We start from the raw sequence: 12,471 nt of genomic DNA, 5'->3' as shown, positions 1-12,471 counted from the left end.
TCCTGAAACGTCTGCCACCCCCTCGTGAGCTGTCTGTCACCCCCTCCTGAACTGTCTGCCACCCCCTCCTGAGCTGTATGGCACACCCCTCTTGAGCCGTCTGCCACCCCCTCCTGAGCTGTATGGCACGCCCTCCTGAGCCGTCTGCCACCCCCGCCTGAGCCGTCTGCCACCCCCTCCTGACCCGTCTGTCACCCCCTCCTGAGCTGTCTGCCACCCCCTCCTGAGCTGTATGGCACCCCCTCCTGAGCTGTATGGCACACCCCTCCTGAGCCGTCTGCCACCCGCTCCTGAGCTGTATGGCACCCCCTCCTGAGCTGTATGGCACACCCCTCCTGAGCTGTATGACATCCCCTCCTGAGCTGTATGGCACCCCCTCTTGATTTGTATTGCACACCCCTCCTGAGCCATCTGCCACCCCCTCCTGAGCTGTATGGCACCCCCTCCTGAGCCATCTGCCACCCCCTCCTGACCAGTCTGTCACCCTCTCCTGAGCTGTCTGCCACCCCCTCCTGAGCCATCTGCCACCCCCTCCTGAGCTGTGTGGCACACCCCTCCTGAGCTGTACTCCACCTCCAAGCCTTGTGCTGCTGATACTTGGCTATGAAATTCCTGCAACCATCTACAGTCAGTCCACAACTCCACAGTGAGCGCGGCGGTGACACCATGGATGGTTCTAACACATTTTGAAGAAACCTTTTGGTATTTTAAAGACACATTGTTTTTCTTTGGATCCCACTTTTCACTTTCTGGAATACTAAGCTGGGAACTGACCTGGGGATCATCTTCTGCACACCAGCTGACATTTCTCCTTCACTTCAGGACTGTGAAGGTGAGCCAATATGTCTCTCTATCTTTTTAGCTCCTTAAGGGTGTTGAACCTGCCATCGTCTGATCACTTGCAGCATATACCACAGTATTGCAGTATATAGAGTAAATAATGATCTCCAATGTAGCTCATTCTCTGGCAGCCTTTCATGGGAGTACAAAGATCACAAACCTGAGAGGTGACAGGGGGCATTTACTGCATTGTGAGCCCATCCAGGAGTTAATTCTCACAGTTACAGTGCTGATATTACCATTGCTGGAATGACAGCATGTTATGGCTGCTGCTGTTGTGAGCACAGTATCAGCACTGGAGAGACAAGTATATAACATTAGAAAAATTGAATTTTCTCAGGCTGCTGTCAGATTATTTTTTAGCTACAGCAACCCTTTTAATTTTTTTTTTAAAGTAATGGAAATATGCTAAGGGTGTGATGCAGGGATGTGGTCTCTAAAAAGGTTTTATATCTTTAAAACCTTCATGTCGCCTGAGGTTTTTAGTTCAGATATCCAGAAATAATTAAAAAGCAGATTGTCAACCCTGACGCCCAACAGTAGGATACCTGCTATCCACAAGTATGATGCCCCCCAAACAGTATGATGCCCCACACACAGCCTGATGCCTCCATAGTTTCCCCATTCTAAGATTTCCTCCATATTCACCACATATTGTATGATGCCCTCTACACACCGTATAATTCCCCCTCATTACCCTCATACAATAATGCCTTCACAGTCCCCCCCCACACAGTATGAGGTCCCCACAGTGACCACCACAAATAGTATGATGTCACCACCGCACGCTACACAATATGATGCCCCCACAGTTTCCCCCACACACAATGTGTTACCACCACAGCTCCCCCTACAATATGGTACTTCTCTCACACTATATGATACTTTGACAGTCCGCTCACATACACAGTGTCATGGACTCACACACATCCTGATGCTTATACAGCCCCCCATTCTAATATACCTCCCACAGTAATGCCTCCACATTTCCTCCATGCAAACAGGCACAGTCCCTCACATCCAGTTTGGGGTCCTTACAGCCCTCTACAAATTATGATGCCCCCCAAAAGTCCCTCCACACACTGTGTTGCTATAACAGCCCCCCACACAGTATGGTACTTCTCACCCATAGTATGATAGCCACCTACACGTTATGATATTTCTACCACACAGTATGATGCACTCACAGTTCCCCCATAGACACAGTATGATGCCCCCACACATTATGATACTCCCCACACACCGTATGATGCCCTAACCTGCCTCTGCTGTATCTAGGATGTTTGGAAGACATGGTGGATGTATGATGGTCTGTTTTGTGGTGGCCTGAACTGTACACTATAATGGAAGCTTCTGGGTTACATCAAATTCCAGAAGCTAAAACTTTATATGGCTAGATCTGTATTTCAGCTTGTTTTTTTTGCTCTGATTCATATTGGAGTCAATTCTGGGTCACCTTTGTACCATGGAATTCCAGCCTGGATACAGGAATCAATATGCAAACATTTGAGCATGGCTTTCAGTGACAAAGATTTTGAGCAATTTGTTAGAGCTAACTCTAATATATATTAGAATATTGGGGACTTTTTTCAATCTATTTCCTGTAGAAGGGGACTTTTCCAATGATACCTGATTCTGTAATCTGTTCCAGGATTTGAGATCCTGTAACATCTAGGGGACCTCTTTTAGTGGAGGTTAGAGGGTGTAAGATTAAAATAAAGCACTTATTACAGTATTTTAAAGGCCTTCAGGATCGGCCTATTCTAGCCTTTATTAATCAGTATTATTTATTTATATAGCACCATTGATTCCATGGTGCTTTACATGAGAAGGGGTTACATACAAGTTACAGATATCACTTACAGTAAGCAAACTAACAATGACAGACTAATACAGAGGGGCGAGGACCCTGCCCTTGCGGGCTTACATTCTACAGGATGGTGGGGAAGGAGACAGTAGGTTGAGGGTTGCAGGAGCTCCGGTGTTGGTGAGGTGGTAGATTAGGCAGTGGTGAGGAGGAAGCAGGGTCAGTGCAGGCTGTAGGCTTTCCTGAAGAGATGGGTTTTCAGGTTCCGTCTGAAGGATCCGAATGTGGTTGATAGTCGGATGTGTTGGGTCAAAGAATTCCAGAGGATGGGGGATAATCGGGAGACGTCTTGGAGGCGGTTGGGTGAGGAGCGAATAAGTGTGGAGGAGAGAAGGAGGTCTGGGGAGGACCTGAGATCACGTGAGGGAAGATATCGGGAGATTAGTTCAGAGATATATGGAGGAGACAGGTTGTGGATGGCTTTGTAGGTCAGTATTAGTAATTTGAACTGGATACACTGAGGGAATGGGAGCCAGTGAAGAGATTTGCAGAGGGGGGAAGCGGAGGAGTAGCGAGGAGAGAGATGGATTAGTCGGGCAGCAGAGTTAAGGATGGACTGGAGAGGTGCAAGGGTATTAGCAGGGAGGCCGCAGAAAAGGATGTTGCAGTAGTCAAGGCGGGAGATGATGAGAGCATGCACAAGCATTTTAGTAGATTGACGGTTGAGGAAAGGACGGATTCTGTAGATATTTTTGAGCTGGAGGCGACAGGAGGTGGAAAGAGCTTGGATGTGCGGTTTGAAGGACAGGGCAGAGTCGAAGGTTACTCAGAGGCAGCGGAGCAAAGCATTATTAGTGGTATTTTTTAGATCATAATCCAAAGATCAAATTGTATTTTAGCCCCCAATTTTTGGGCACAAGTTGTATTTTTTTAGTCACACTTTTTGGGGCTACATACTGTATAATTGACTATGTGACAGGTCCATATTTATCTCATGTGTATGGGGCCTTTTAGACAAGCCCTATTTCATAGAATATTCTGACCAGCTTTTTGGACCATGGAAAGTCACATATTCATTCCTATCTGCCTGGCAGAGCCCATTTATAGTAGATACAAACAGTGTCAGAGTGGGCTGCCAAGTGCCCACCAGTAACATAAACTCTGGGGGCCCACTTTTCTGCTACATTCAAATATTCCCTGACCTTCATTCTCACATTTATATATGCTTCTATATAATAGTAAGCTGGGTAGTTTGTAAAATAAATGATGAGATGCTGTTTCTGTCTGTACATAGTGAATAAAGTGTATTCTGCCAACTACTGCCCATATAGGGGGTGTAGGCTCACCGGTGGATTAACCTGTTCTCCAGTGTGCTAGTCCGATCCCGGATACAAGTCAGCCAAAGTGGATGATTTCAACCATGGCCGGGCTTAGCTATGTGCGGCCTCTGCAATAGCACAGGGTGCCGGACGGCTGACTGCAGTGGGGGCAACTGGGACTGCAGTGAAAGGGCCGTGGCTCATCTGGAGCTGGCAGCGTCTCAGAGATGCCCACAGCCTGCAAGTCTTCTGCCATCAGCCAAGAACAAGCAGTCATGAAAGAAAGCAGATAAGTGTGACATCTGCTTTGTCATTGGGGTATGCAGTGCAAGTGTTCAGTGTAGTCTATTGTATAAGTGAAATATGTTCTTATGTCTGCGGTATATAGCCAGTGTATGAGTGCTATGTGCAGAATACAGCCAGTGTATGAGTGCTGTGTGCGGTATACAGCCAGTGTGTGAATGGTATGTTTGCAGAGTGGGGAGTGCGTAGGCCACCTGGCAGGTTTATCATATTTTACTCCACTAAGGTGAAGTAAATGACACCAGAAAACTACACCAGCCCCTGGTTAAAGTAACATTTCTGGTGTTGCAGTAGAGTAGTTTCAAGATGCGCCTTACTCACTAAGATGCAGGATCGGACTGGCCCACAGGGTAATAGGGGAATCCCTCGGTGGGCCCCTGTGTAGATCTGGGCCCCCAACCCCACTGTATGGGCAGTACTTGGCATAATTCACTTGATTCACTTTGTACAGAAAAAAGCAGTGTGGCACCCCAGGTGTTCAGGTACCACAGTGGTATTGCCTTCCTCTCGGAGAGGGTAATGCCATGCCTGCAGACAGGAGGAATCCCTTTGGCAGGTAACCTTTCATGCAACAGATTCAGAATCCAGGCCAGAAGGGGGAGCTCTACACCCGACTTGAGGGGAGCTGCTCTCTCTGGTTGGGAGGATGAGTCAGTTGCTAGGCAGACAAGCAGACAGTTGACAGTTGGTAGCAGACAGTGAAGGAACATAGAGGTACTTAGGAGCTAGAGAAAGACTGCTACTGGGCCTCTCTAAGCTGAGCGCAGAAACCGGGTACTGAGAGCCCGAGGCTGAGGGGGACTGCAAGCCCCATGGCAGAACCGGAGGGCAGGAAACTAAAAGGGACTTGCCCACATAATACCTGAGGTACAGCAGCAATCAGAGTCCGGAGTCACCATGAACAGTGATCCAAGTTGCCTACCGTGCAGGTACTGTCCCTGGACAAGGAAGAAAGAGAGCCTTGTTAGAGAATTACAGGCAGCATGGGACCACAGACCAGCACATAGTGGATGGCTCCCAAACTGACCAGTTAAGGAGATTTCCACCTGTCTTCAGGCTGCCTGGACTCCAGCTACACCTGTTATCGGTACCCTGGACTGAGGCTGAATACCATCTCAGTAAACCAGGTAAAGACTGCAACCTTGTGTCCTCCAATTATTTGCAGCATTCACCATCCCTGCCAAATACACTGGGAGCCCTGGGGACCATGCTTCACCTGTGGGAAGCGACACCATCTTTGCTGCAGCACCATCGCCCCCAGAGGACCTCTTTAAGCAGCGTCGGTTACCTCTGACCGAGAACCACAGGTGGCGTCACAAACTTTCCTTATTTCCACAACCCCTTTAAACGTCCCTTTTACTTGGGCGCCCAGGGCCACGGACCGGGTCGCTGCCACCGTGACCACCCCTTTAATTTCGACCGGACCCAGTACCGAGTACCCCACAGCCCTGACGGGCGGCTCAGCAGCATCTCATGATTCATTAACCACGCTACCAAGTTTATTATTATATAGGGATAGAGGTAAATTTGTGAACAAAGGTAGTATAATATTTGCATGCAGGTGAAAAGTGGGCCCCCCCCCCCAAATTCAAAGTCAATGTTATTAGTGGGCCTTTGTCACCCCAGTCCGACACTGCTAAGATGCATACACTTCCTATGAGGTTCTCCACTACTTTTACCGCTATCAGCTAGGCTAGCACCCCCATTGATCGGCTGTTGGCAGCACAGCTCCATCCACTATGTAGTGTCTGCTGCCAGGTACTGCAGATAGAATGAATAGGAGTAAATCTGCAGTACTCAGCCATGGCCACTACACAGATGATGGCGCTGTGCTGCACTGCTCTGCAACTGCCAACATCCGGCCACTGCTTGTACAGAGAATAGCTGATCGGAGGGGGTGCCAGGTGTCAGAAGCCCACTGATCTGTGATCATTAGGATAGATCATCAATGTCAAAGTAGTGGAGGAACCCTTTTATGAATTAGGCGCATCGTACTCCAGTTGTTTCTTCATTAGAGAGGTTGTCCATTACTTGGACAGCTTCTTCTTAATTGTTATAGTTACAAAATACAAACCGCCTATACTCCCATCATATGTCAGCGTGATTCGCATTTTCATCGGAATTTTCTAAAATAAAACAACTAAACAAATGGTTTGGGTCACCATATTCTGAAACACATAACTTTTTAATGGCAATGGACCTGTATGATGGCTGTATTTTTCCCCATATTGATCATGGTACAGGAACCTGTTTTGGGATACATATGACTTTTTATTGAATATTTTTAACGGCAATTCTACTGGCATTTCATTTTTTTTTCTCTTTATAGTTTTTACCATAAAAAGTTACTTAATTTTATATTAGATGTATTCAGACTTTTATCTATGTTACCAAATTTTTTGTTTGTTTATATTCTGGGAAAAAGGATTTTTTTTTTTTCAAATTTTCATTTTTTTTATATATACATATATATATATTTTTTTTTTAAACTTTTTTTTATTACTTAAAATGTTTCATTTACTCTCCTTAGGGGATTTCAACCTGTGATCATGTGATTGCTTGTTCTATAAATTGGAGTTCTATTGTTTTGAAGCATAGAGTCAAAATGACATTTTTATTTGAATCCCAGGCACAGGCTGGGCTTCATAAGGGGAGGAGTAAGATGGCAGTCATGCGCACTTTCATCATGGCAGCCTATCGGCACCCTGTGATCGTGTGACCGACAGTGATATCTAAATTATTAAACAGCAATGATGAAAGCAAGCCCCCGATCACTTCAGTTACGGACAGATGCTGGCTGTATAACCGAAGCTCCTGAGCTCGCTTCATATTCCGCAGGGCTGTGGAGCCGGTGTCGTGGAGTTGGAGTCAGTGTCCATTTTTGTGGACTCAGAGTCAGTATAAAATGGACTGACTCCAACTCCTAAAATATATAAATTGGCTACAGTAGTACAAACCTGTACATCATGTAAACTTTTTTCATAAGAATTTGGGAAAGTTATGAAATGTCCTATAAATGTCTGTTTTATTCCTGATCTAAGGATCTTGGTTTTTAGTTGAGATGAATCGGTGCTGCACTTTATGCACATGCTCAGTAGTGACCAGTACTGTGGAGTTGGAGCTGAGATGAATCTGTGCTGCACTTTATGTACATTCTCAGTAATAACCAGTGCTGTAGAGTCGGAGTTGAGATGAATCTGTGCTGCACTTTATGTATATGCTCAGTAGTGACCAGTGCTGTGGAGTCGTAGATGAGATGAATCTGTGCTGCACTTTATGCACATGCTCAGTAGTGACCAGTGCTGTGGAGTCAGAGTTGAGATGAATCTGTACTGCACTTTATGTACATGCTCAGTAGTGATCAGTAGTGTTGAGTATTCCGATACCGCAAGTATCGGGTATCGGCCGATATTTGCGGTATTGGAATTCCGATACCGAATTCCGATACTTCCCGCGTATCGGATACCGGAATCGGAAGTTCCCAGAATTCAAACTGAACGCAGCAGCCAATGAGGAATGATTGGAAGTGTGGGCACATCCTGTTTAGCATGGTGGGCATGTAACTACTGGCAAGGCTGTGATTGGCTGCTGAAATGATGTCACTCTGCACTATAAAAAACGCTGCCGCCATTTTGCGCTCACTCTGCTGTGATTTCAGTTAGGGACAGGACGCTGGGTTCTAACTGAGGGCCAGTTGAGATAGCTAATTGCTTTATTTTCCTTTCCCAAGGCTAATTTAGCAAAACGCTGTGTGTTCTTCACTGTTCACCTTGCTCTTGCCTTGCAGCGCTGTTTTAACAGCGTTCTGCAAGGTCTCTGTGTGTGTGTGTGTGTGCAGCTCACTCTGTAGTCTGTGTGCAGCCATATACCCGGTTGTATTCAGCTCAGGGGGGGTTCACACTGCCTCACACAGTTGTCCTTTTTTGCTCATAGTGCAGCCTGCTGCACATTTTTTCTCAAATTTCCTATTAGTGTTTTTCCACCCGTCTCCAGCTAAATTGTGGAAAAACACTACATAGGATAACCTAGAGGGGTTTTTTTGGGCCTTGCAGCGCCGTTTACGGCTGTCTGCACAGTCTCTGTGTGAGCGCAGCTCGCCCTGTAGTCTGTGTGCAGCCATAGCCGGTTGGATTCAGCTCAGGGTGCGTTACTGCCTCATACCTTGAAAAAAAATTTCCTTTTTTTCAAATAGTGCAGCCTGTTTAAAATTTAAAAAAAAAAATTCCTATTAGTGTCTTTCCACCCGTCTCCAGCTAAATAGTGGAAAAACACTACATAGGATAACCTAGAGGAGGGTTTTTGGGCCTTGCAGCGACGTTTACGGCTGTCTGCACGGTCCCCGTGTGAGTTAAACTTGCTCTGTAGTCCGATCTGCAGAAAAAAAAAAAAGGAAAGTTCACCAAACACAACTTAACACTTGTGTAGGCCACATTTGAAAAATAATAAAGTTTAGTCCACACTTTACAACATTAGTGTTTCTTACACCTGTTAGGAGGAGCATTTCAGGAATAAGCACACTAAGGCCTTAGTACTTTTCTGCTTATCTTTATCTGTCAACCAAGATGAAGAGGGCAGGGAGTAAGGCACGTGGGCGTGGGCGCGGAGCAGGGAGAGGAGCAGGGAGAGGACGTGGTGATTCTGTGCCTGCTGCGGGCACCGGTGACTCGTCGTCACTCAGTTTCAGCAGGGAACAGTCCTTCATGCGCAGCTTTGTCGGAGAGCGCCATGCACCGCTGCTGCGTGAAGACCAAATTGAAGCCGTTGTCGGGTGGATGGCAGCTAACGCCTCGGCATCGACTTCAGTTAGTGCCACATCCTCTCAGGCACAGAGCACTGGAGAGCAGCCATCTGTCTCTTCACCACCTGCCAAATTGGCCAGGCAGTCAGAGAGCCCAGGACAGGAGCCGTCTCTACTTCTGTTCTCTGAATCTCTTGGCTTGGAAACAGGGGGCCAGCCAAGCAGCATTGGAGAAATGGAAGAAGAGGCAGTGTGCAGTGATGCCCAACAGCTTTGTCTCTCTGACTCTGAAGAGGCGGGTGGGCCAGTGCCTCCGGTGACCACAGCGCAGTACACATCTGATGATGAAACTCAGGTGCCGCTTTCTGGTGCGTACTGTGCTGCCGAGACTACCCAGGAGGAGCAGTTGGTGGCAGAGGGTAGTGGAGATGATGAGGTCGTTGACCCATCGTGGCGTGAGGAACAGGAAGGTGGTGGGAGCAGCTCTGAGGAAGAGATTCCCCGTACGGGCCAAAGAGGGAGAGGGAGGGGGAAGACTGCGGAGCCTGTAGCCTCCACTTTGGCACCCGTTAGGAGCCTGTCTCTTTCCAAAGCCAAAAAGGGCGCTCCCAAGACTTGCAGTGCCTGGTCCTTTTTTGACACAGTTGCAGATGACATTTGTTTTGTCATATGCAAGCTGTGTCATCAGAAAGTAAAAAGAGGGAAAAATGTCAGCAACCTCAATACCACAAATATGTGGAAACATGTGCGGACCAGGCACGTGGTGGAGTTACAGAAACACACTGAAGATGTAGGCCAACCAACAGCGGCAGCTACCACCTCTTCAGCTCGTGTTGCCTCTTCCTCCAGCTCACGCACAGCTGGTTTGGCTTCCTCCCAGGATCGCCATGGAAGAACCTCTGGCACTGTTGTCCAGAGACCTTGTGTAATTCCACCCACAGCACCACCTTCCCAGTCATCCTCACACTCCCAGTCTACTCTACAGCCATCGGTAGTACAGGCATGGGAGAAAAGGCGGGCATTCTCGGCCAACCACCCCCAAGCACAGGCTCTGAATGCAGGCATTGCCAAACTGTTGTCCCTGGAAATGCTCTCATTCAGGCTGGTGGAGACTGACAGCTTCCGTGACTTGATGGCATTGGCAGTCCCACAGTACAAGGTGCCCAGCCGCTTTTACTTCAGCAGGCAAGCTGTCCCTGCCCTGCACAGGCATGTTGAGGGAAACATAAAACATGCGCTACTGAACGCCGTCAGTAGCAAGGTCCACCTCACCACCGATGCGTGGACCAGTCAGCATGGACAGGGGCGATACGTTTCCCTCACTGCCCATTGGGTTAATGTTGTTGAGCCAGGTACAGATCGTGCGAGTGGCGCAGGACGTGTCCTGCCCACTCCAAGGATTGCAGGAAACCAGTCTGTACGCATTGACTCCTCCTCTTACACAAGTTCCTCAGAATCATCTCTGCAGGAGCCGTCACAGTCCACCTCCACCTGGATCCGTGAACGTTTACCTATGACCGACATGAGCACAGCCGTGGCCAAACGTCAGCAGGCCGTCTTGAAACTAGTTTCATTGGGGAATCGAAGCCACACAGCGCAGGAGCTCTGGAATGCCATCAAGCAGGAGAGCGATGTGTGGTTACTGCCAGCGAATCTCCAGCCAGGCATGGTAGTGTGTGACAATGGCCGAAATCTGGTGGCAGCTTTGGCCCTTGGCAACCTCACTCACATCCCATGTCTGGCACATGTGCTCAATTTGGTTGTGCAGAGTTTTCTGAGGGACTATCCGGATCTTGATGCCCTGCTGCACAAGGTCCGCCTAGAGTGTGCTCACTTGCGGCGTTCCAGCTTGGCAAGATCCCGCATTGCTGCTCTGCAGCGCCGATTCCGCCTTCCGGAACACCGCATCATATGTGACCTACCTACCCGGTGGAATTCCACGTTACATATGTTGGAGTGGTTGTGTGAGCAGCAGCAAGCAGTTATGGAGTACCAGCTGCATCAGGCGCAAAGAAGTCGCAGTCAGCGCCGATCAGACTTCACAACCACAGAGTGGGCCACTATGAAGGACGTCTGCCAGGTTTTGCGTCCTTTTGATTATTCCACGCGGATGGCAAGTGCAGATGATGCACTAGTCAGCATGACTGTCCCCCTTATCTGCCTGCTACAGCAAACTTTGCAAGGGTTAAGGGATGATGTTGTGGAAGAGGTGGAGGATGAGGAGTCACCTTTTCCATCAGCTTCTGGAGAGTCAGCGCCACGTGGTTCCTCACAAAGGGGTACGCAGGGGCCACTTTGTGAGGAGGATGAGGAGGAGTCAATGGAGGAGGAAGAGCTCCGTCCAGAGGAGGGAGCGACACAATTGTCCAGTGGTCAGTGTGTACAGCGAGGGTGGGGTGATGACGAGCGGGCAGAGATCATGTCTCAAGCAGGGGACAGCGTTTCTGGGCCAGTTGGCAGTCTGCAGCACATGGTGGATTTCATGCTGCAGTGCCTGAGAAACGACCGCCGCAACGACCACATTCTCAACATGCCTGATTATTGGGTGTTCACCCTCCTCGAATCTCGCTACCGGGACAACGTCCAAAACCTCATCCCAGCGTTGACCCGGGAGCGTAAATTGCGGGAGTACCACGACACACTGGTGAATTCCATCATCTTCTCCAGTCCAACTGAGAGGAGTGCTGCTAGTGCTTTACAAAGCAGCTCAGTGCGTCGAGGCAGTGGGGGAGGCTCTGCCCAAAGAGGGAGCAGAAGCAGTGCCTCTGCCCAAGGCAAGCCCAGTATGGCACAACTCTGGCACACTTTTGTGTGCCCGCCCCAAATGTCTACACCATCACCGGCGGCTCCAGTCAGCAGGAGGCAACGGTTCCGTCAGATGGTGACAGACTACATGGCTTGCCCTCTTACTGTACTCCCAGACGGCTCTTCCCCGTTCAAGTTTTGGGTCTCTAAGCTGGATACATGGCCAGAGCTAAGCCAGTATGCATTGGAGGTGCTGGCTTGCCCTGCGGCTAGTGTCTTATCGAAACGTGTCTTTAGTGCCGCAGGTGGTGTACTAACAGACCGTCGCATGCGACTATCCTCCGATAACGTTGACCGGCTTACTTTCCTGAAAATGAACCAGGCCTGGATCTCGCAGGAATTTGCCACTCCTCTGCCTGATTAAGTAATTGGGTGTCATCCAGGTCTCCTGCTGTGTTCATCTTTCTACCACCTGAACTGCTATTCCTGGGCTCCAACACCGCCAGTTGCGGCTCAGAAGTGCAGGCTGCACAGTAAAAACATACGACCCAGTGTTATTGGGTTTCAGTAACGTCAGCTGATCCCCAGCTGTGTAGTTGGCAATGTGTCCTGCGACCGCCACGCTGGCACAACAACTTAAATGTAAGGGAACCTGTCCCCCCCCCCCCCGTCGTTTGTTACTGAAAGAGCCATCTTGTGCAGCAGTTATGCTGCACAAG

At 48.7% G+C, this 12,471-nt stretch overlaps 1 protein-coding gene across 2 annotated transcripts in view; it reads left to right on the top strand.

Moving 5' to 3' along the window:
- The first annotated feature begins 647 nt into the window (after nt 1–647).
- The window catches only part of LOC138663764 (oocyte zinc finger protein XlCOF22-like), a 71,788-nt gene continuing 59,964 nt past the window's right edge, over nt 648–12,471 (top strand). Inside the window, exon 1 of one of the 2 annotated variants that reach the window (XM_069750100.1) lies at nt 648–832. In XM_069750100.1, the coding sequence (XP_069606201.1) occupies nt 671–832 (162 nt within the window). In that variant the 5' untranslated portion in view covers nt 648–670. The remainder of the gene's footprint in view (nt 833–12,471) is intronic. The other variant, XM_069750101.1, reaches the window with a different exon arrangement.

This window comes from Ranitomeya imitator, chromosome 2 (assembly GCF_032444005.1).
Source record: "Ranitomeya imitator isolate aRanImi1 chromosome 2, aRanImi1.pri, whole genome shotgun sequence".
NCBI lineage: Eukaryota > Metazoa > Chordata > Amphibia > Anura > Dendrobatidae > Ranitomeya > Ranitomeya imitator.
This window is presented reverse-complemented; position numbering and strand designations above follow the sequence as displayed.